Below are 25598 nucleotides of genomic sequence, written 5' to 3' on the forward strand. Positions count from 1 at the left end.
GATTTGGATGTCAATTCCCAGACATCATTAATGTTGAACTGTCTGAGTTCTTCTTGCATAGCTTCAATCCAGCTTTCATCAAATAAAGCTTCTTCTATGCTCTTTGGTTCAATTTCAGAAACGAGAGCCACAGCACTAGACTCTTCTCGCCTTTTGGATCTGGTGCGAATTCCTTCATTAACTTCGCCGATAATAAGATCTTTGGGATGACTGGACTTATGCTTCCAGTTACTTGTTGATTTGTCTGGTTGATGATCTTTTTCTTTGATTGGATCTTCACAAACAATCTGATGCTGATTTTCCAGAGTCTGAGATGCTTCTGGATTTGTAAGCTTTGAAAGGTCTGGAACAGGTTCAGACTCTTCTTGATGAGTCTGACTTGATTCATCTTGTGTTGAGTCTTGAAATTTGACATTCATTGACTCCTCCACAGACTGGCTCTTCTTGTTATAGACTATGTATGCTTTGCTTGATGTAGAATATCCAAGGAAGATACCTTCATCTGATCTTTCTTCAAACTTACCAACTCGATCTTTTGCATTTTTTAATATAAAACATTTGCAACCAAATACATGAAAGTATGAAACAATAGGCTTCTTATCTTTGAATATCTCATAAGGGGTTTTATCTAGAATAGGTCTTAAGAAGACTCTATTGATGATATAGCATGATGTTGAAATAGCTTCAGCCCAAAATCGTGAAGAAATCTTACTTTCAATTAGAAGAGTTCTAGCCATTTCTTGAAGAGATATGTTCTTTCTTTCCACAACTCCATTTTGCTGAGGAGTATATGGAGAGGAAAACACATGCTTTAATCCAGATTCATCACAAAATTTTGTACAATCTTGATTTTCAAATTCACCGCCATGATCTGTTCTTATGTTGGAGAAATCTTTCCAGAATATTTTGAAGCTGACAAAACATTTCTATCAGTCTAAGTCTGGATATCGATAGTTAAAGTCTCAAGATTTTATAGTCTCAAGACTTTGTTATCTCAAGACTCAAGACTCAAGACTCAAGACTCAAGACTCAAAATTATTCTCACTGACAGTCTTTCTAATCCAGTGTTGAAGGAAATCCAAAGTCGAGGTTTATGATTGAGGATTTGATCCTATCCTCTGGAATAGATTCTTTGGTTGGATAATCATTTCGGATTCTTTAATTCTTATCTAAGATCGATTGAAGATCCGATGGTCGACGAAATAATCTTGGATTATTCTATTCTTGGAAACCGAGATCCTGATTGTATGGGCGAACAGGATTGATGGGCTATCATCAGATTCCTTAAATAGCTCGGATGATCTTCTTGATTGATTCCGTCCAACGGGTAGATTGGAGGAATTCCTTTGGTAAGTGCCAACGGCTATGATGGCATGAAGGAGTATAAAAGGAAGACGTTCTAGTTGTTTTAAGTGTGTGAACGATAGAAAAATTCCAGAGTCTGAAGATCTTTGATTGTTAGTTGAGACTGAGCGAAATTGTATACTGAGAGTGTTTATACTTGGTGACACCTTGAGTGAGTGTGGTAGATCATCTACACCTAGAAATCAAGGAAGATCAACACTGTAACAACTCTTTGATCATAGTGGAATCCAGCCAATCGGCTGTCAGTGCAGAAGAGTGGACGTAGGCTTGAATCAAGCCGAACCACTATTAACTGAGTGTTCAATTCTCTATTTCCCTTACTCAGTCTTGCGATTGAATTTTTAACTGTTAAAAATTCTCTAATTGTTTAAATATCGTGCAAGCTTCGAGAAATTTTTTGTGTATACCTATTCACCCCCCTCTAGGTACTCGTACTAGCTATCTCATCTTATACTAGAGATAACACATCCTTTTTCATTTTGAACCTTTTTAGCAAATTTTTCAAAATACGATAAGGTTTTGGACTTACTTGCAAGGAAATATACCCAAGTAAAATGGGAGTAATCATCCACAATTACTAAGCAATATTTCTTACCCCCAATACTCTGAGTTCTGGTTGGTCCGAAGAGATCCATATGCAGCAACTGTAGTACATGATTAGTAGAGACATGATTTATTGGCTTAAATGAATTTCTTACCTGCTTTCCCAGAATACATGGAGTGCATGGATCAGTCTTTTGGTATGGCAATTTGGGTAGACCTCGAACAAGCTGCTTTGATGAGATTTTGGCTAATTGCTTCATGTTGACATGACCAAGCTTTTTGTGCCATAAGCTTGCTTCGTCTTGAATTGAGATAAGACATTGCGAGTCATTTGGTTTCACATCTAGAAGATAGATATTTTGTGACATCCCGATTTTCCAATCCTATTTTTAATAAATTGAGACGGGCATTTCGTTGGCACACATATAGTTCTTTTCCTTGGGTCGGCCACTCATGTGAAAACTAGTCTATCGAGTGAAGTCGTTAAGAAATTCTAATGCATCAGACTCGAGAATTTGGCCAGGAAGCGACCTTTCGACCGAGCTAATCTGCAAGGGTCATTACGACACAAATAAAAATCGATTAGAGACTGGAGATAGGTCGACTCGACAAAGGCATGTGATCGAGTGTGGGTGATATCACCGGATCGCATAATCCTTGTCGATCGACACTTTGTTAGGGAAATCCCTTATGATGTTTTGAAGAAAAAAAAATAAATCAAAGGCTACTAACGTGTTTGATAGTTGAGTAATAGACCATGCAGATGTTAGAACATGTAAAGGATATTATCAAAGTCTGAAGACTGCTAGACTCAAGACTCAAAGTCTGAAGACTGCTAGACTGAAGACTCATAGTCTGAAGACTGCCAGACTCAAGACTCAAAGTCTGAAGACTGCCAGACTCAAGACTCAAAGTCTAAAGACTGCCAGACTTTAGTATCAAGTCTGTTCTACATCAGAAGTCTGTTCACTCTGACAAATTCCAGACTGAATCCGATGAGGAAATCAAGGTCACAAAGAATCTTCCATATGGATTTTGGAAAACTCGATCAGAAAACCATGAAGATTTTATTCTATCTTCTGGAGGGGGAGAAAGCAAATCCAAAAGAAAAGGAAAAGAATCGTGATCATCTCAAAAAGGCAACAAATTGAGGGGGAGCTTTGATCAATTATGGAAAAATCTTTTTTGATTGATCGTGATCTTATTATGGATGGAAGGAAAGGTATTTGTATCAGAATTTATTCTACAAAATCCGGTTAGTGCATCTCTTATTACCTTTTGTCATTAACAAATCTCATATTGATATTATCATTTTATTATGACAAAAATGGTACGTGAATTTTATGATGCATCCGTGATTTTTATTGGATATTTGCTGATATGATCGAAGTGAGCTATATTGCATATCTTTAATATTCGACTTACTTTATAAAAGCTGATTTTTGGAAATTGTGATTCATGCAAGATATTTGTTATCATTCTCTACGTGAATCCATTATCGCTTTTTGATTATGACAAAAAGGGGGAGAAGATATGAATATGCATATGTGCTGATTGGTTGATATTATCTATGGCATAATATTGAGCTGTGATTATTTTTCTACCTATTGTTATGCTCAATCTATTTGTTATCTTCTGATATCCTTTGATTTAAATTAATAAAAGCGTGTTTACAAATCTGCATATTCAGAGATTGTTTTGTCATCATCAAAAAGGGGGAGATTGTTAGGGAAATCCCTTATGATGTTTTGAAGATGACAAAATAAATCAAAGGCTACTAACATGTTTGATGGTTGAGTAATAGACCATGCAGATGTTAGAACATGTAAAGGATATTATCAAAGTCTGAAGACTGCTAGACTCAAGACTCAAAGTTTGAAGACTGCCAGACTCAAGACTCAAAGTCTGAAGACTGCCAGACTCAAGACTCAAAGTCTGAAGACTGCCAGACTTTAGTATCAAGTCTGTTCTACATCAGAAATCTGTTCACTCTGACAAATTCCAGACTGAACGTGAAAGCTGAACCAGAAGACAGACTCTATGTTGAAGCTGAACTGGGTACAGACCCAGATTGTAAAGTCTACAGACTCAGATTTTAAAGTCTACAGACCCAGATTTTAAAGTCTACAGACCCAGATTGTAAAGTCTGTGGCTATCAGACTTTACATCCAGACTCGACAGAACATAACTCAAGCCCAATCATATAACGGCTAGTGATCTGGTTTGGATCCCACATCAAGATTGATTTGATTGATTCAATCTAATTGATTGACAATTGGATCTTGAAGACAAGATCTTTCTATGCGAAGAAGCTTTACTTATGGAAACCAAGATTTCGTTTGTATGGGCGATCGGAATCAATTTGGGATTCTACCTTTGTCACTCAATGGCTACCAAATCTTCTAAGATACAGAGCTATCCAATGGGTCTATTGGAAGACGATTCTCTGGGATACTGTCCAACGGGTAGTTTGGAAGTGGAGGAGTATTTAAGGAGATGAAGGACCGATGAGCAAGTAAGAGACGGAGCGTAGAATTTATAATTCCAAAGTCTGAGCGACTTTCGATTATATACTTGTCTCTTGAGAGCTTAAATGTTTGTAATCGTGAGAGAAATACCAAAAGAGTGACTTAGTGAGATAGTGTGATCTACTACTAAGTGTTTGCACTCGAAGTTGTAATCTCTTGTTGATTGCATAGTGGAATCCAGCCAAGAAGGCTGTTATCATGGGAGAGTGGACGTAGGCTTGGATTAAGCCGAACCACTATAAATCTTGTGTTCTTATTCTCTTCCCTAACTCCTTTATTTTATTCATACTAGCACTCTCACACTTGACCGACTTTTCTATCGATTGGGTACTCTGTGTTCGTATTTGAAACCTTGAGATTACCCCGACAACCGAAAGTCGTCAATGTTTCAAAGATGTACATTGTGGCTTGAGATGATCAACCATAGGTCGAATGCATGAAAATTTCTAAAGGCTACCCGGTAGGTTGGGCCTCGCTAGTATCGTGCCAAAGTGAAATTAACCGTGGAATTGAGGTCGAATTCAGAAATTGGAAGTCTGGGTGTGTCACAAATCATTTTAGGATCATTGACTAATCTTCGGAAGATTTTTCATGTAATCAGAGTTTTTCAGCAATTAAATCAGAAAATGGTTAATTTGGCTCGAGAAATTAGTAGACCCGCATTTGGTCGCGCTTTTGGGACTTAAGTTGGTTCTATGGACAAGTGAAGATGTTAATTGAAGTGTGGTGACATTGGATTAATTTTATGGACTTCAATTTGATTCAATTGGAAGGGAATCAAGTGGAATTGGAGAATTGATGTACAAAGTTTCATGCCCCGGCGGAAAAAGAAAATGGACCCATTGAAGATTGTTGTGGGAAGGGATTTGAAGTTAGTGGAGCATGACATCACTGATGATGTCATGGTGGGCCAATTTGTTAGATTAAAGAAAGGCAAAAAGAAAAGAAAAAAAGCCCCCGCTTCTTCTCTCTCCTCCCTCTCTTCTTCCTCTCTCCCCCGTCGCCTCTCTCCTCCATGGTTGGTGTGTGAAGACTAGAAAAATTGCAGAGGAAGAAGCCGAAGCAGCCCCTCGCCGTCCACCTCCTTTGCCGCTCGTCGCCCGTCACCGGAGCTCGCCGCTCGCTGCCGTCGCGCCGCTGCTCTTCCCTCGTTCGCCGTCGTCCCCGCTCGTCTTCACGTTTGGGAGGCTGTCCGACCAGCCTAGGTCACGAATCAGCCACCGTGAGCCGCCATGCGCCCCCGCCTTAGCCCGTCGGAGCTTCGCCTTGCCTCCGCCGCCCTTGGCCTCCCGAACCGACGCCGGATCTGCTCCCTCTTGGCCCCAATCAGCAACCCAGAAAATGGGTATGGCAGCCCATGTTTGGCCCATTTTGGCCGCCTTCCCGAGCCTGGATGCTCGACCCGCCTTGAGGAAAGTCGATCCTCTCGTCGTCCTCGTCGTTTTGGTCCGCTCGGCTCGTCATTTGAGTGAGTTTAACTCACTAAACCTCGCTTAGAGGGTTAATTATGCTTTAGGTGTGCTTAGTTTATGTTAAGTGTGATTAGGTGGTTAGTTTATTTTATTTAAGTGTGGATTATATTAATGTGTTTAATTAGCTTAAAGTGTGATTAAATTAAGGTTAAGTGAATGTATACATTAATATAAACATTGATGTGACATAAAGGAATTTACTTTTGATTTATTTAAATATTCCGAAATCATTAAATAATTTAATAATATATTATTATTCGAAATTATTAAAATATTATCATTTAATTATTTTCGGAATAAATTTAATTATTTATTAAATTCCGAAAATTTTGTCGGGACCCTAGATTCTCAGAATTTCGTGCCGGTCGCTGCTGTATAGTCGGATTTTGAAATTGATAATTGGATATTATGAATTGATTGTGGATCGTGAAAGATAGGGATATTATTATTTAATTAATTTTCGGAATAAATTTAATAATTTAATAAATTCTGAAAATTATTTTGGAACTTTATTTTCTCAGAATTTTGTGCTGATCGCTGCTGTGCATTTAGAATTTGAATTTGATAAATGGGTGTGGCAAATTGAGTGTTGATTGTGATAAATATGGATTTTATTCATAAAAACCCAAGTGTTGGGTTTTGATGCAAAAAATTGGATTTTAATAATTATATTAAATAGTGGGATTTGAAAAAGTGAGATATTGGTCTTTTGATTCGAAATTAGCGTGTCCCCACACACGTGAGTAATTTCTGGAATATTTTTAATATGAAGAAAAATGGCCGGGATCACTATTTTAAGTGGAAGCGTTGAGTGAAATGCAAAGTGTCATGGGGCCGAGTATGATTTGGCTGTGTGATAATTAAGAGGAACCGTCCTGGGCTGTTGAGCCAGACTTGCCCCTATATGGGATGCCCACGCGGTGGTTGCGGGTCGCAGTAGATTCTGGGCCCATGCTCCTTCGGGAATGCCGTCGACGTATTGACGAAGCCGCGCTCCATGGGGGGAGGCGATGCCTGGCATTAGTGTCAGTAGATAGCCGAACTGCGAGTAGGCTATGCCTTGTGTGGCAGTGAATAACAATTGGAATGCATGTTGAGTGAATTTGATGTGTCGGATTATGGGACGGAATTGTGTGGCATGGAATGGGACGTGTCATAACGATTTAGTCTTATAATCAGGACCCCGCGGTTGTTAGTTATATGAAAGTGAATGTGTTCCGGTTGTTTAAGTTCTTATTACTGCATATGATTGAGTGATATGAATTGTGCTAACCTGCAGGAAGGAATTGAGGCGAGGTAAGTTCTCTATGTGATGTGGCTAGGCCACCCGGGGCGTATTTTCTTTCTAATAGGGGTTTAGGGGGTTGAACTTACTGAGACATTGTCTCATCCCGGTTGTGGGATTAAAAATTCAGGTCCCTAGATGGCGGTCGTGGAGGACCCGAAGCCTTAAGTCTGGAAAGGTGGAGATTGAAGTATCGGTGAACGTGTCCTGCTAGTTGGTTTTAGGATAGTCCCCTTTTGTCGAGCCGGTCTATTTAGTAGACAGTCCAGTGTTGTATTTAAACCTAAGTGTTTGTAAATGAGTGTTTGGTATTACGATTGATTGCTTGCTTTTCTATCCCAAGTTAAATGTTGTCAGGGGATTTGTTTCGCTTCCGCATGCGTAATTAAATGAATGGGTCGGCGACGTATCCTGGGATGTCGCATATTTGATCGACCGCGGTGGGATGTGCGCGCGCTCGGGGTTCGGGGCGTGACATATTTCCATGTCTTCGACCCATGAGAGACTGAGTAGAGTCTTTACTGATTCCAGAACATGTTCCTTCTTGAAAGAAGATCTTGAAACTAGTATCACACAATTGACTAATGCTGAGAAGATTGTAATTGAGTCCTTCTACTAAGGAAACATTACTTATTGTGAGAGTTCCAACTTTCGCAGTTCCAAATCCCACAATACTTCCTTTGCTGTTTCCTCCAAATGAAACTTTTCCACCATTTACTTGAGCAAGCTTTATAAAACAATTTGAATCTCCTGTCATGTGTCTTGAACATCCACTGTCAAGATACCACCTTACCTTTTTCTTGACGGAGACCTGCATTTAAAATAAAGTCTCAAGCTTTCTTTGGTACCCAAACTTTATTGGGTCCTTTGGTGTTAGTAAGATAAACAGTATTAGCCCATACTTTCTTAACAGGTTTCCAAACCATAGGACATTCTTTTTCAAGGTGATCCAGACTGTTGCACTTTGAACATCTGAGAGCATTTCTTCCTACAGGTTTTACAAAACTTTGTTGAAATAATTTTTGTAAGCTTCTCTCGAGGGTCTTTTCTTAATTCTTTCTTTTACTTTAGGAAAATCAATCAAGGGAATTGTTTCTGCTGACATACCTAGACCGGACTTATTGAAGTAAGGTCTTTGAGCTGAAAGAATTTTTTCAAGTTTTTCAAACCCTATTGAAAATTTCTTTGAAGTATTTGATAAGTCAGTTTTTAAAAGAGCATTTTCTTTTAAAAGATTATCTTCATTTTCTTTAAGAGTGGAAACAGTCAGGTTTAAACTTTTAACTCTTTCTTCTAAAATGTTTTCCTTTTGTTTTAGAGCTGAGTTTTCTTTTTTAAGTTCGGAAATTCTTTTAAGAGAAGTCTTAAGACTAAAACACAGTTCATCAATGTATTTAGAAACTTTGACAGGAATTTTAACATTACTTGCCTCAAATTCATTGTCTGAGTCTGATCCAGGAGTCTGAGTCTGATTGTGCCATAAGACATAGATTGGCATATTCATCATCACTTTCTTCACACTCTGTATCACTCCAGGTTTCCTCTTTGAGAGCTTTTCGAAATTTTTCAGCTTTTCCTCTCTTCTTCTTCAGAAGAGGACAGTTGGGTTTGATGTGTCCCTTTTTCTTACATTCAAAGCAGACTACATCTTTGTTCGGTTCCTCATCATCAACAGACTTGGTCTGCTGTCTTTGAAAGCTTTGTTTCTTTGAGTTGAACCTTCTTCCTTTTCTATTCAGTTTTCTGAATCTTCTTATCATGAGAGCAAGCTCCTCATCGTCCATATCATCTTCAGAATCTGTATCATCAGAATCATCATTTGATTTTAATGCAATGGATTTCTTACCTTTTAGATTTTCGTCTTCATTGATCCGTTCCACTTCATAAGACTGAAGAGTTCCAATCAGCTCATCTATAGATAGTGGCATAATTCTTTGCGTCTCTCTTATCAAAGTCTTTATGTGATTCCAATCCTTAGAGAGTCCACGCAGTAGCTTGTTTACCTTCATGGGATCAGAAATTGGTTGACCTTGATTTTCAAGACCATTCACAATATCTGTAAAACGACTAAACATGTCAGTTATAGATTCTCCTGGTTTCATTCTGAAGGCTTCGTATTGACCGAGAAGAATATTGATTCTTGTTTCCTTCACTCGGTCTGTTCCTTCATAGGTGATATGCAATCTGTCCCAAACTTCTTTTGTTGTAACACAAGAAGATATTCTATTATATTCAGTTGGTGACAAAGCACAATATAAAGAGTAAATTGCTTTTGCATCGAGTGCTTGTCTCTTGTTTATCTCTTCCTGAGTCATTCCGCTGGTCTCAACAGTTTCTTTCCCTCTTTCAGAGACTGATGCAGCTGTAGGAATAATTCCTTTTTCTACAACATCCCATTCCAGAGGATCCTTTGATCGTAGGAAATCTTTCATCTTGTTTTTCCAAATGTTGTAATCATTTCCATCAAAGTATGGTGGTCTGGTATTGCTTTGCCCTTCCATTAGCCCTGGTGCTAGCATACTAGCCATGGATCTTTAACTCTGAAGTAAAACACTTCAAATAAAGTGAGTACACGGGCTCTGATGCCAATTGAGATAGCTAGTATAAACACCTAGAGGGGGGTGAATAGGTGCACAAACAATTTATTGAGATACGGAAGCGATTCTTGGCAAACGATATAATGGAAATTCTCTCTTGATTAACAAAATAAAATACGATCGAGGTAGAGAGAGCGAGGAAGAGAAAATTGAACACAGGATTTATAGTGGTTCGGCTTATTCCAAGCCTACGTCCACTCTTCCGCACTGACAGCCCACCAGCTAGATTTCACTATGATCAAAAGAGAAGTTACAGCACAGCTTTGCTTTGATTCCACAGTGTAGATGTTCTATCACACCTCCTCAAGGATTCTCACAAATATAGACTCTCTTTTGTATACAAGTATTCACTCAAAGGAATTGTCTAAACAAAAAAGAGCTTCAGACTTTGGAATTTTTCTATCACGCACACCTCGAACAACTAAGATTGTCTTCCTTATATACTCCTTTATGACATGATACCCGTTGGCACTTACCAAAGGAATTCCTCCAATCTACCCGTTGGACGGAATCAATTAGAAAGATTGTTCGAGCTATTAAAGGAACATGTTGATAGCCCATCAATCCTGTTCGCCCATACAATCAGGATCTCGGTTTCCATAAGTAGAACCTTCCAATAATATTTAGACAATCATCGAATCTTCAATCATCAAATCAATCTTGATCAATCAAAGGATTCTGTTGCGTCTTTTCCAGCCACGAGATCTTCTCCAGTTGATAAGGTTGAATCCTTAACGAGACATCCAGTTCTGGATAACCTTTCTTCAACGGATTAGAGACTGTCAATGAGGATAGACTTTGAGTCTTGAGTCTGGCTGTCCGGAGGTCTTCAGACTTTAAATAACAGAGTCTGCAAGCCTTCAGACTAGACTGATAGAAATGTTTTGTCAACTTCAAAACACTTCAAGAAGATTTCTCCAACAGACTCGACCAACCATTTGTACTTTGATTGCAATATTTCAAATACCATTATCTACTTTTGGGCAACTAAGTGCAATTTGCCGTGGAGGAACGGCACTTGGGCGGAAAACCTTGCTTGGGCTATGAAATTCCTTGCTGGTAAGGACTTCTCTCATAGTCTTTCTCGCTATTCCTTTGGAGCTCTTTGCTATCTAATTTGGAAGAAGAGAAATGCTATGATTTTCCGAGGGGAATCTCTTGATATTCCCGCTTTGAAGAACCATTTGATAAAGATGGTTAAAGATAAAGCAATTACCTACAAGGATGTCCCTGACAATCCAAGGAATCGGCGTCTTCAGAGGGGTTGGAATCTTGACCCTATTATCTTCACGTAACCCTTTGGGTTTTTATCATTTGATCTTGCTCGGTCGTCTCTGGTGCGGATGTTCAAGCTCTCGGATTCCCAGGCGTCCACGGAGGTCTGGTGGCTAAATCTGGTGGTCGTGTTGTGTCTGTTGTTTGCGCTCTTTCTGGCCTTGCCTCTTGAGGCTTTTGCGCGGTCCCTTCCACTCTCTTGTTCGCATTGAGAGTGTAAGTTTTGGTGCCATTTGTGTACATTGGTCCTTAGCTTTTCAATATATTCTTACCTTTACCAAAAACAAAAAAATGGAAAACAATATAAGCTGATTTTTTTTAAATTTTTTTTTTTTGTTGAGATAGGAATTGGAAATGTTCAATCGAGATGACAACAATATCAACCAAGTCATTGTCAAGTTACCCTATCAAATCCACCACCTCTAGGTGACGTATCATCACTTTCTATTGCTCATTTTGAACATTTGTCATCAATTTTCCTACATCTTTGGCCAGTGGAATATTCTTCCAGTCATATTTATGATTTGTGAGTCAAAAGTTGTGGGACATGATTTACGTACAAGCTTAACTAAATATCAACGTGGATCATGTTTGTACCTTTGACCTGTCAATTGGCGCAGGAATTGACTGAAAAGACCGCCGGTCAACATGTGCATCGTTATCGTACTTAAAGTTTAGACTGAGAACAGTGCCCACACGCCACCAGTTTAAGAAGATGTTCGGATCCACACAATCCGGGATATTTTCTAGCGACGGGACGCTCTCACGTTGCCGTTCTTTGTGCAAGTCCACACAAAATAGCATACGTAATTTTGCCCCATAGAAGATTTTAAGAAACTCTCACGAAGTGTGGTCCAACTTATTTGATCCTGATTACGACTCGGGGAGTTGAGTTTTGTTTCCTGTTTTTTATCCTATATTCAACCCGGTAATAATATGGATTGAATGATGTTAGGTTTATTGTAACAATCTATTTGAAATAATTAATTATCTAATACAATTGTCACGTCATTCTCTTTTAGTATTTCTATTCTTTGTATATTTATTCAATATAACCTACAATTAGTCTTACAGGAATTTGCTTAGTTATTTATTATCACGGCAATGTCATGTTCCAATGTATCTATGATTTTGAGAGAAATTTCAAATAAGGATATGAAGTGTACTCAATTTTTTTTTTTAAGAAAAAGGGGGGGGGGTTTGGAGTGGATGTTATTTTAAATAAGAGTACGAAGTGTCATCATTTTCTTAAATAATGACTTGAAATGAGTTTTATTTCAAATAATGGTCTGAAGTGGCCATTTTAGTTTCAAAGAATGGCCCGACCTTATCAAGGGCATTTTCATTTATTAGTTTTTTTTTCTTTCCTTTTTCTATTTCTTATTTCATTTTTTTTGTTTTTTTTATTTTCATAAAAGACAAATTTAAAAAAGAAAAAAAATTAAACCTTAAAATAATAAAACACAAAAAAAAAAAAAAAATCCAAGCCTGCCTATGGTCACCACCCCTTCTCGAGACAAGGTGTTGGCTATGGCCAGTAGGGTCGCCAGTGCCTCGACAAGGGTCGACTTGCCCATTAGAGGTGAGGTCTTGCTAGTCCTCGCTAGAATTAGTAGAGGGTTGCAACCCTATGGCAGAGCAGAATCGGTGGCGGAGGAGGAGGGGTCCGAACGGGAGGAGGTTGCCACTCGAAGGTTTCATCAATGGAGGAGTTGTAGAGAATAATTCAAGGTGTGATCGCTCATTGCAAGAACTCCATGTTGGAAAACAACTACAAGGTCATAGTTAGCAATGAAATCTGAAACCCCCAAGAACCTGAAGACGAAGAATATGAGTCCCACCACAAAACTACTCGAATGCTTGCTTCACCATTTTCATGTGGGTAGCTAAGTTTGGGAGAGGGTTGCGGCTCTCTCTTGATTCTAGCGAGGGTCCGGAGGTACCTAAGTTTGATGTGATGATGGAGCGATGGCCATAGGCAAGAGGGCCGGGGCTAGCCCTCCTGCTTGTATTTTTTTCTTTTTCTTTGTTAAAGTTTTACATTTTTATTTTTATTTTTTGAGTTTGTCTTTTTTTTATGAAAAGAAAAAAATCAGGAAAAGAAAAAAAGAAAAAAGAAAAGGAAAGTAAATAAAAAAGGAAGAACAAAATACCCTTGACCAATGAGTGAGGTCAGGCCCTTATTTGAAACCTCTCTCTTCAACCATGAAAAGGCTAAGAATGTCCTTGTATTTCATCTACTATAATGTTCTTCTACTTTTGATTCTTCTTCTATGCCGGCATCAATTCGAAATTGAAGTAGTTGGTGAATTCCTCGATTGTAGTTCATGAGTGGGATTCGTTTTGCTCCATGAATAACTTATTTACTTCCTTTCTATCGTCTTGCCTTTTCGTTTCTCACTTTGATTTCTTGTACCGTCCACAATGAGGGCTAATTCCATAAAAAAGCACGAACTTTAGGTGTTGTCCCAAATCTGGTCCGAACTTTATTTTGTCTATAAAAAAAGCACGAACTTTATGTGTTATCCCAAATCTGGCCCGAACTTTATTTTGTCTAAAAAAAAGCACGAACTTTAAGTATTGTCTCAAATTTGGCCTGAAATTTATTTTGTCTAAAAAAATGCACAAATTTTCACTTGTGTCCCAAATTTGGCCATCCGTTAACCCTCATTCCACAGTTATCCGACATGGCATTTCCACGTCAGCAATAATATCCAACATAGCAAAGCGATGCTGCATTCGAGTATTTTGAGGAAGTGTTAAATTTAAGTTTGCCTTCCAATGAGGTGAACTTTACAGATGATTTTCATGGGAAAAATAATTCAGCAGCTTCAGTTCCAGGGGACGAGGCACATAGCTAGGGCCATTAGATCAATTAACAATTGGCAAACTGTTTGCAATGTCAGAAGTTGGGTTGAAAGCAGAAGATTACATTGCCTTAAAGCGATATATTAAAAGAGTGTGCATCTTGTAGTTAAATAGAGATGTGAAGCCTATTTGTAATAGAATTACTTTATTTTGTCTCAAATAAAGTTTGGGCCAGATTTGGGACAACACCTAAAGTTCGTGCTTTTTTTTTTAGACAAAATAAAGTTCGGGCCAGATTTGGAACAACCCCTAAAGTTCGTGCTTTTTTTTTAGACAAAATAAAGCTTGGGCCAGATTTGGGATAACACCTAAAGTTCGTGTTTTTTTATGGAATTGACCCTCCACAATGATGATGCAAGTTTTTTTTAGAGTTTCGTCATTATATTCCATCTATTTTCCAGATTCGAGGTGGTCATTACTCGCTTCCTAGTTTTTTTTCAAATCATTGGTCACTGAAGAAACTAAATGATGAAAACGCCCCATATGTTGCCTTGTGAGTTGACTAGGAGAAGCATGAGGATGGCTGCCGCCGACCACGGTGGGCAGCGGAGGCGTGACCGGCCATCATTGGTGACACAGCCCACGACGGAGGGGTACTATCTAGGGTGGCTCCCTCTCTTGTTCGACATCATATTTTCTCTTTCTTTATTATTTATTATTATTTTTTAAATACTTATTTAGCTAATAACCTTTTTAAGCTTAACTGGGTTAGAAGTGAGTTTGTCTTTAGACCCACTAAGATTCATATCTAGTTGGGTTTTGCCTCTGATATTGGAAACCCACTTTAATCCGTTTTGAAATTTTCAGACAACCCATATTTGACGTAGCTCATTGAATTCGAGTTAAGAAATTGATCTTGAACCCAATTTGTCAGCTCTATATATATTTAAAAACAATACATGACGCTAGCCCGCATTAGTACTATAAGACAACATTTATGCCCCTCAACTCTTAAGGACAATCTGACATTACAATTTTTCTTCTCCTCTTTCTCACCTCGCTCTCACATACATTTGAGAAATTATTGAGTAAAATTTAAACGTGTACTAAATCAAATTCGAACTGATGATTCGCCATTTTTAATGGTCCAAATTTAGTTTAGTAAAATAGATCAAGCTCATAGATAATTCCTCCACACATTATCCCAAAGATGACTAAACATAATTTCTCACCCTCGCTGGCCCGTACGCTCTTCTGCTTGTTGCACGCACATACGCTCATTTCACAGAGAGCCGAACTTATTATGGAGGACAGGACCACAAATTTTAGGAGCAAACGTGTTCCCCATAGGACAAAGTTTTGAGAGTTCAAGTTCAAGTATGTGTTCTTACCTCGTGTATCACGTAAAATGTGAGCTAAATCTGAAACAGTGGAATAAAATCCGAGTACGTGGTCTTCCTTGTTTGCCGAAAAAGCCCTTCATGTCCTTTTCTTTTAGACATTGCGATCAGTGCGCTTTTAATTTCTTGAAGACCATTGACACTCGAAACCTCTCCGAAATGTATATGCATTGATGTATGCTTTCAACGACGATGTTTCCTCCAATCGGGTTTTGAGAACGACAATTGTACGCACCCAAGTTTCTCGCCCATAACAAAGATTTCAACTGCAGAAACTTATGAAAGATGTGTGCAGAACATTCCCTATCAATATATTTTAGGCACTTTCTGTTTTTCACTATAAATAGGCCATCTAAAGCAAATCAACCTCCTATCATTCTTAACAATCTTCGCACTTCTACTCTCCCCGTGATTAGGACAGGGAAAGGGTCGGCCACCGATTCCAGCTTCATAATGGATCGACCTAACCAAATGCAATCATCGAGCATTGCCAAGGAGCAAACTTATCCGGTAAATCCACTGATCCTAGCCTTTTCTTTTCAACTTTCCATTTCCTTCCTTAGCTCTTGCGAAAAAAAAAAAAAAAAAATCGCAGACGTAGTGTTTTCCTCCGAGCATTATTTCGTAGGGCATACCTATATGCCATAACCTATTTGGATTCTTCATTGGCCTATTGGTGATAGAAAGAGGAGAAAAATAAAACCAAAATAGGATAACAAGGAAGTTTATTTACCGAATATACGCAGGGAAACAAGAATGTTTTCTTTCAAGGCTCAGTAGAAAGGAATCTGTAATATAAAAAAAACCCAACTTATTAACTCCCATTAAGATTTTATCATTTGAAACAATTTCAACTGGACCGGCCTGTAAGGTCATATATCACCTTGTGCATATGAGCATACCAAGCTTTAATAGCATAAAATTAATGTCCACATAAAGCCTTATCAATCTCATACTAAATTACTATATATTACTATGAAAAATTATTGTCTTTGCTCTTTTGAACTCTTGCTCATTTAATATTTTTTGCTTCATTACAATAATTCTTTGTTAAATTACATGAGAAAAAATATCGCCAATTTAGTTCATTCTTGCTTAATTTTTTTTCTTCTTTTTTTTTTTCATTATAACATCGACCTCACTTGTAACTCTGGATTTCCATGATGTAGGATGATTCCGGGATCAAACATGACCAAAAAATAAAGAGCGTTATAGATTTTCTGAATAAAGTGGTGAATGAGCCCGTAGAAAGTTTGATCAATGTCGACATGATTCAGCGACTAGGAGTCAAATCCCTATTCCGAGAACAGATTAAAGCCATTCTAACGTGGCAATACACACATTTTAGCTCTTTGAATCATGGCAAAGATGATGTCTATGAGATCGCTCTCCGGTTTCGACTTCTAAGGCAAGAGGGTTATCGTGCGCCTGCAGGTTTGTTCTATGAGTTTCAAGTCGATTGCAATAGCGAAATACAGTGTTGCTATCTATACATAACAAAAGAAGACAACTTTTTTGTTGTTGTTTTGTCTAGTTACGTGGAAGCCCTAAAATTTCCAATAGTTTGTTAAGGATGAAAATGGACAAGAATATAAGCTGATTTTTTTTTTTTTATAAATATTTTGCTGATTTAAGAATTGGAAATGTTTAATTGTGATGAACTCTCCAATGGATATCCATCAATGCATGTTACATCGTGGACTTATGCCAGATATTAAGCAATGCATTAGTGTTCTGAAGTTTTGTTCAAAATGGAAAGTAAGAACTAATTATTCATATTACAAAAATCGAATTGAAAAAACCTAGATATATGCCCATTTCCTTCATTTGTTCTCTTTTTTAGTTACATTAAAAAATTAAAAATTTACATGAGATGAAATAATGTTAACCAATTTAGCATTTTTTTCGAAACCAAAGTATGCACATCATAATTTTGAATGAGTGAAGCGACTTATAAATTAGATATTAGACTATGCTTTTTGATGTATTAGAGTCCTTGTGTTTTTTATGTAGATGTGTTCGAATACTTCAACGAAAAGGGAAAAGGTTTTGTTATGAAACTGGAGGGAAACATCAAGGGTATGATGGAATTATACGAAGCATCACAAATGAGCACGGAAGGAGAGGATATACTCGACGAAGCCGAATGCTTTAGCAACAAGTGTCTCAATGCATTGTTGACGTGTGATCTTGATAATGAACAAGCGAGAATGATAGAAAGTACATTGCAATATCCATATCGCAAGAGCTTCACAAGATTGCTAGCTCCTCAAAGTTTTGTAAACGATATGCCAAGCGCGAACTCGTGGATGGAAGACTTGCTAGAAGTGGCAAACAGAAAGCGAAGAATTGATCAATATGTGCACCAGAAGGAGATTCACCAAATTAATAAGTGAGTAACTAATTAACTACTTACACAAAGTTATGCTCAATTGAAGGACTATAGATGACCAACATATAATAGTAGGCGAAATCTTAATAGCTGGCCCTAATACAAGTATATCAATGCATAAATAAGAGGCTATATTTAAACTTATGTATTTAAGGAGTTGGCATTTAGGTTCAGACTAATATCAAACTGACAAATCACAGTTTGAGACATGACTTAAACCAGTTTCACCAAAAACTATAAGGAAAATGATGGACTCTATATCTCCATTTTCTCAAATCTCTATGTCATGAGATCAATAGAATTTTCAAATGAATCATTTGTTTCATTTAAATGAGTATACTATTATGTACCTTTGCTTTAGTTTTCCTCATGCATATCCTATATTTCAGGTGGTGGAAAGAGTTGGGATTGGGAGAGAAGATGGAGTTTGCTAGAGACCAGCCACTAAAATGGTACATGTGGTCCATGGCAATTCTCACAGATCCAAGCTTGTCTGAGCTTAGGGTTGAGCCCAGTAAGCCCATCTCTCTCGTGTACATTATTGACGACATATTTGATGTCCATGGCACGGTTGACGAACTAATTCTCTTTACAGAACTCATTAAAAGGTATACAATCGAAAATATCCCTTTTTACCTATTATGTTGCAACTATTACATCAAATAAAATAAAAAAACTACATTCCATATTTATATTATGTTGACAATTTAAATATTTCTTGCAATTGTTTTTCCTTCTGATAGGATAATGCGTGTGCCAAGCAGCTTCCAGAGTGCATGAAAATATGCTTCAAGGTTCTCAATGATACTGCAAATGATTTTGGCAAAATCATCTTTGAGAAGCATGGATGGAACCCCACGAGATTCTTGAAACAGATGGTATAAATATAAAATTATTATTGATAAGAACCTATGTTGTTGCTAACTCCTATCTCAACTCTAAATGAACGTGACTTAATTGGAGATTCGTTGCACTGAACCAAAACTCAACCTTGACCATATCCTCGGCCCTTTTTCCACTCTTTGTCTCACCACCCTCCAATATTTTGGTCATCATTTTGAAGTTTGTGTTCACTTCTTCAAATTAAAGCCACAAAAACCAATTGCCGGCTTCATCATCGTCGAGTTTCATTCACTCTTTTATAGAATTCCTTATAATGCCATACACGGAGATCTTATCACTGATAGGGTTAAGCTGCAACCGTCCCTCCCTCCCTCCCTCCCGCCCTCTCCCATACACACTCACACACAAATCTTGGCGAGATCTAGGCGTTTCTGTCAAGATCTTGTAGCCGTGCCCTGGCTTCCTAGCAATAAAATTGAGCTCAGTGCAGCATTGAGTTCCCTTACTCTCTGAGAGAGAGAGAGAGAGAGAGAGAGAGAGAGAGAGAGAGAGAGATTTCCTAGTGATTTGTCATTTATGGTCATTTATGACTACTACGAAAGCTCAATAAGCTCAAGCTTTTGATTTATGACTACATTTTAGATGATCCTTGGTCAGTCAGATAACATTTGATCATGCAGTGGGCGAATTTGTGCAATGCATTCCTGGTGGAGTTTCAGTGGAACGCTTCTGGGAAATTGCCAAAGGCAGATGATTACTTGCAGAATTCGATTATCACTTCGGGTGTGCCCTTGGTGCTAACTCACCTGTTCTTTCTAATGGGCCAAAACATTGCCAACCAAAGTATTGATTCAAAGAAAGAAGAGGTGCAGCTGCCAAATATAATATTCTTAATCGCTGAAATTCTTCGCCTTTGGGATGACCTCGGCTGTGCCCAGGTAAACTAGTTCATGGTTCGTGCTGGGCAATATTCGGGTTTTATTCCATTTTTTATTTGCGTTTTGTCATTATTTTATTGATATGATTTTTTTACTCGGGGGGATTCGATTCCATGAAGGACGAGAATCAAAATGGCTACGACGGGTCATACGTGGATTGCTATTTGGGGGAAAATCAAGGCTCTTCGTACCAAAGCGCAAGGGAGCATGTGATGAAGTTGATATCGAAATTGTGGAAGCTGCTCAACAAAGAGTGCCTCTCTCCATGTCCGTCCTCTGCGCCTTTCCTTGAAGCTTGCGTGAATGCTGCTAAGATGGTTTCACTGATGTACAACTATGAAGACAAACGTGGTCTTGGACTCCTACAAGACCATATGAAGTCGTTGACCTGTGATCACGAGACAATTTAGCATCATTTTTCGTGTTTTCATCTCTCATGCTTGATTACTTCGGTATAATGTACTACGGTCACCTTAAATTGCAATAAACTTGCCTTCTTTTTCTAAGCAGTATTGTTTTCCAGCTATATATTGTTTTAAGTGCTTTTCCATCATAAGTGGCAATAATATTTGTTGGCATATCCAAATGAAAAAAAAAAAATGTGAATTTAACATGAGCAGAAAAATTCATTACTATTTCAAACATACTACATTGGCACATGGTTTGTTTTATTCGTGCAAAACATCATAAAAAGTAAGGAGGTACCAAAATTTAAAATAAAGTATGGCATGTGTTTATATTTAAAGTAAGAACATCCGCAATATTTATGATGCGTTGTCAACAGAACACTAAAAAATCTAACTTAAAACTATCTTATGTGCATCTATACATTTTCTGAAGTTTGAACATTACTGCACTTTGACAAAATGTCGTAAGGCTTTAATATGAAAAAGGAAAAAAGAAGGAAGAAAAAAAAAAAAAAAAAGAGCATATTCTGCCGATGTAAAGAAAATTTTTCACAAGCGTTCCCATGCATCATTGACTTAAGAATTATAACTATGCATTCTCTCTAATGAAATGTTGTATGAGGCTGCTTGTGTAAAACTTTTTTTTTCACACTAACGCTGCGTACGAAGTTATCCTTTAAGTATTTATGACATTTTCTATCGGTTTATGACACCATAGCGTGAGCATTTGTAGTAATTTGTTAAATATTATAATATATATTTATCGTTTGAACCATGTTATGACAAAATATCTCAAGCCTTAGAAAAAACATAAATTTTCTTTAGAAATTAGGATACTTAAATATCTGTGACATTGTTCATTGAGTTATGAGAGAAAAACTTTGTAAACTAAAGAAATTTAAGATACCTAAATATTTCCGACCATTATGAAATACATTACGACGAAAAGGTAGTAAATATTTGTGAATATTTATACACTACTGCAAAGCACAAATTGATAATGTAAAATACCGTTAAATCATCATAGATGTATTGGGTCGAATTAAATACCGTTAAATCATCATGAAAAACCCGATGGACCTGATTAGTCTGATTCGAATAGGACCAACCCGTTCCATGTCTTGGATTAGGCTCAGTGGTAAAAGGTGGCCTTCCTCCTGGCCCATTATTTTCTAGAGAGCCCATAGCAGTTTGGATAGGTTGGACTTGGACGGGAATCCACTGGACATACAATACTGTGAATAATTGCCTTGAATTGGGCTGAGGAGGGCGTTGAATGGAGCCCAATCCTCCTTCATTAGGCTGTATGTGGCCCTGTTCATCAGTCTAGTTTTCTTTCTCCTTAACTTGTCGAGGATCCGAAGGTAAGTTTTCGAAACCTTGATTGTTGGGGAAAAAAAAAACCTTCTGATTCATTGGACATTCCCAACTTTGAGGTTTGATTTCTCGGCATAATTTCTCAATTGGTTCTAACCAAAAAAATAAAAACTTTCACAAGTTTTGTGTGTGAAAAGAAACGAAGAAGGAAGAGAGTGTGATTTTCAGAGTGATGCGAAAGTAGGTTGAGAAAGAACCCTGTGATACCAGTTGAAAATATTAAGGCATGGAAAGGAGCTGAGAATTGGGAAGAAGATAGATATTACTTTCTTACTCATAACATTATACAATCACAGCCCTATATATAATACATATGGTCAACCTAATTAAGGAGAAAAATATTCTAAAGACGTAGAGAATAAAAAAATCAGATTCTCAACTATAAAATATTCTAGTTTCCCATTGATGAATCAATTAAAAAAAAAAATCAAGTGCAACAGTCTTCAAAAATTTATGCTCGTGAAGGCCGAGCAAGAAGGTTGGTCCTCAATTACAAGTGCTGCATTGCTTTGTCTTGTGGTTCTCTCCCCGATTTGCCTGCAAAAACTCTGGCTGATGAAGTTCGCTCTCAAGTTGCATTTTCTTTAAGTGTATCATGGAGCGTCTTGCTCATTTCTTGAGTCCTGTGAAGTTTATTTAAGTGGAAGAGTCTGGTCAAGTTTAGGGGTCTTTGATTATTGGTGTGTAATGTCAGTCCAAGGTGATATTTTGATGGTTTTCTATTTGTGCTCTTAGTTGTTTTGTCTTCTAATGTTAACTGAATTGATTGTCGATACTGAAGCATGGTGGTGGGGTAAAGGGGTGAGCGGTATGTGCAATAGTGACAAAGCACCTGAATTAGAAATACAATGGGAAAAGTACCAAAAAAGTCATAAATCTATTGCATTGGCACCAATTCAGTCATAAACTTTTTAATTGGACCAATTCAATCCTAAACCTTTTAATATTGGTACCAATTCAGTCCATCCAACCAATTTTGGCCAGTCGGCGCTGACGTGGCAATTTTTATGATTTTTTCGAATTTTTAATTAATTTTATTAATTTTTTTCCTTTTTTTTCCGTTTTCTTCTTCGCTGTTACTAGGGAGCCTCCGGTGAGGCTCGCCAGCCACTGGGCGAGGGCCGTGAAGCCCTCGCCTACCACCGGCAAGGGTCGCGGCCCTCGCTCGGCCTCTCTCGAGCCGCCGGCGAGGCGGCTTCACCCGGATTTAGGCGAGGCCAACCTCGCCTGCGGCTGGCAAGGCCATGGCGGCCATCGCCAGGGCGGAGGCGAGGGCCGCGAAGCCCTTGCCAGCCGCCGGTGAGGGTCGCGGCCCTCGCTCGGCCTCGCCCAAGGTTGCGGGCGAGGCCAGCCTCGGAAGAAGGAGAGGAGGGTGTTGGGGCAGCGGGCTAGGGTTTCGGAGGCGAAGATCGGGCGGAGGAGCGGTAGCGTGAGTCGCGGGAGGTGGGGGACCAGGGCCTTGAATTGGGATGTCGTGGAGGTGAGGGCGGTGGTGCCGAGATCAAGAAGCTCTGGGGTCGACAACAGAGGAGGTGTCGGGGACTCAGCGGCAAGGCCGGGGCGAGGCCGAGCGAGGATCGCGACCCTCGCCAACGGCTGTCGAGGGCTTCGCGGCCCTCACCTCCGCCCTAGCGATGGCCGCCATGGCCTCGCCAGCCGCAGGCGAGGCTGGCCTTGCCCAGATCTGGGTGAAGCCGCCGGTGAGGCGACTTTGGGAGAGGCCGGGCGAGGGCTTCGCGGCCCTCGCCCAGTGGCCAGTGAGCCTCATCGGAGGCTCACCGGCAACCACGAAGAAGAAAGTAGAAAAGAAAAGGAAAAAAGAAAAGAAAAAATTAATAAAATTAATAAAAAAAATCATTAAAAAAATTCGAAAAAAATCATAAAAATTGCCACATCAGCGTCCGGCCATAGACCGACATCCACGTCAGCACCGGCCGATCAAAATTGGCCGGATTGACTGAATTTGTACCAATATTAAAAGGTTTAGGACTAAATTGGTCCAATTGAAAAGTTTAGGACTGAATTGGTACCAATGCAATAAGTTTATGACTTTTTTTGTTACTTTTCCTGAAATCAAATGACATGCAAATTTTGGATTCCCAATCTTTGCAGAGGGTCAATAGCTAAATCCCCTACTTTTAGGAAGAAAAATAGGAGTTACTTCTCCCACTTCTGAGCCAAATGCTATGCTCCGGGGCTCGCCGTTTCGAATTTATGGTCCATGTCGAAAATTCACCATTTTAAACCAAGATTCTCTCGGCTCATTCTTTCCTTTTGAACAGGAAGAGTAATCGCTTTCTCTCTCCCTCTTATTAATTCAAATTTGGGGTCCCTGGCCTTCACTCTCAGATTTTGCTGCGCCAACATTAGTTGCTGCTCTAACACTTTGGATGTCTAGTTTTCGCTCTTAGATTTTGGGTCTCACTCTTAGATTTTGGCCTTCTCCCACGCTCACCTTCTCTGGTCTTCACTCTCCCTTTAATTAATAAAAATTTGGGGTCGCTACGCTTTAGACTTTGCTGATGAAACGACTTGAGGAGCTTTGATTTTTAACGCCCTAGGTTTTGTGAATTTTAGCTCCTCTTTTACGTTTTTTGAGTGTGTCTCGAGGACGCTCATGGGAAGAATTTGATGAAAAATTTAAAGCAGTAGGAAAAGAATAAAAAAAAAGATTTCATTAAGATAAAAATAAAATGGGTTTAACATGAGATTAGTGTGGAATTGATAATGGAAATTGGACTTGGTGTAGGCCAATTAGAATTGGGTTAATGTCATGAAAAACCCCAAATTGATATACACGTGACAAATTTATCTTAAAACTAATATTTTATTCATAAAAACCCTAAACTAATAAATTTGTGATAGATTTGTGACAAATTTATCCCGCGGTATTTTCCGTTAAATTTTACTATTAAATCGCTGAATTTGGTGACATATGACAAATGTTGACTGTACCAATTTGGGATTTTTCCCTTTTTAATAGTTTATAGTTTTTGGTGGTATTAATATAATTTCACGGAAATTAATAGAAGATAAATTTGTTGCAAATGCATTAATTTTAGGTTTTTTGTGATAAAAAAATTAATTTAGGATTAATTTGTCATTAATATGTCAGTTTAAGACTTTTGGTGATAAAAAATTACTTTAAGGTAAATTTGTGACCATTGTATTGATTTGAAGTTTTTCTTAGTATTAATTCATTAGAATTAGGGTAAACAATGAGTTTAATGAGTTATACTGTAACTGGGCTTAAATTTGCTTAACGAGCTTGGGCTTAGCTTAGTTTGATAAATGTGAGTTTACTTCAACTTAGAAAATTTGGGTTTGCTTAGTTAATTTGATTATCTTTTTTGGTCGATTAAACCTTTGAACATCACCCACATGAGTTTCCATGATCATAACATAACAGAGACCAGAGGAGATGGGGAGGTTTAAAAATCCATTTTGGACTTAAGGAATTGGTACGATGGGTCTTAGCCACCCCATTTGCGACCTGGTTGGCATTTCTGGGGCAATTGACTAAGGATACCCCCTTTTGTTGTGCCATGACTTTTCAGTAGTCTTCCACCACCGTGCACACGATCCAGAGGCTTTCTTCTTCGCCCAAAACCCACCTCACGCCCACTTGGTTGTTAGATTCCACTTCCACACATAGACCAGAAGCCACTATGCAGATCACTTTCCTTTTCCTTTTGACTTGGAAGCTACAATAGAGAAGAGAGCCCTTCGCATAAAGCGAGGGATTTCCGCCACACTAGCTAATGGGGCTTAAAAATCCTCGCGAACCCAAAGATCAAGAGTCTGTCGTAGTTCCAGAGGACTCCCGCAGCTGCAACCTTGCGTGTTTCCCGCAGCTGCAGCCTCCAGCCGGTCACCGAACCTCGACGGCCACTTCACCATTGGTCGCGAGGGCAACCTCGAGCTAGCTTGGCACTGGGCGACAAGGCTCACCCTTACGACCACTAGTGAGGTGGCCCTCAAGGTCGACCTCAACCTCGTCGGCCGTCACCTCTAGCCAATTGTCGACCGTTGACCAACCGGAGGAAGGAGGAGGATAAGGGGAAATAAAAAGAAAATAAAAATATGTAAATATATCAAAATATTATTAAAAATTATCTACATCAGCTGGTCGACATCTAGTCAGCAAAATCCAGCCAAAATTGACTGGAAATGACTGAACTAACACAAAGTAGGACTAAATTGGTACAAATACAAAAGGTTTAAGATTTTTTTAACACTTCTCCCTAGCAAATGCCAAGCATGTAAAATGTGCTTAGGTCTAATCAATTGTCACATTATGTATACGATAAATCCTTGTTGTGTTTTTGATATCGTATGTTGAACATTGTTTTTGACCGGGAGGGGTCA

At 38.6% G+C, this 25598-nt stretch overlaps 2 protein-coding genes across 2 annotated transcripts; one reads left to right on the forward strand and one right to left on the reverse strand.

Annotated features, from left to right (window-relative positions):
• Positions 1–8629: 8629 nt before the first annotated feature.
• Positions 8630–9721, reverse strand: LOC139883685 (uncharacterized). Its single transcript, XM_071867826.1, has one exon. It carries the CDS (start codon positions 9719–9721, stop codon positions 8630–8632), a length of 1092 nt encoding a protein of 363 aa, XP_071723927.1.
• Positions 9722–12559: 2838 nt separating this feature from the next.
• Positions 12560–19856, forward strand: LOC139883686 ((3S,6E)-nerolidol synthase 1-like). The gene is made up of 8 exons (XM_071867827.1): positions 12560–12759; positions 15621–15783; positions 16443–16707; positions 17287–17665; positions 18055–18273; positions 18853–18997; positions 19189–19446; positions 19566–19856. Exons 1-8 carry the CDS (start codon positions 12560–12562, stop codon positions 19854–19856), a joined length of 1920 nt encoding a protein of 639 aa, XP_071723928.1.
• Positions 19857–25598: the final 5742 nt, after the last annotated feature.

Source organism: Rutidosis leptorrhynchoides, unplaced genomic scaffold, assembly GCF_046630445.1.
Source record: "Rutidosis leptorrhynchoides isolate AG116_Rl617_1_P2 unplaced genomic scaffold, CSIRO_AGI_Rlap_v1 contig435, whole genome shotgun sequence".
Lineage (NCBI taxonomy): Eukaryota > Viridiplantae > Streptophyta > Magnoliopsida > Asterales > Asteraceae > Rutidosis > Rutidosis leptorrhynchoides.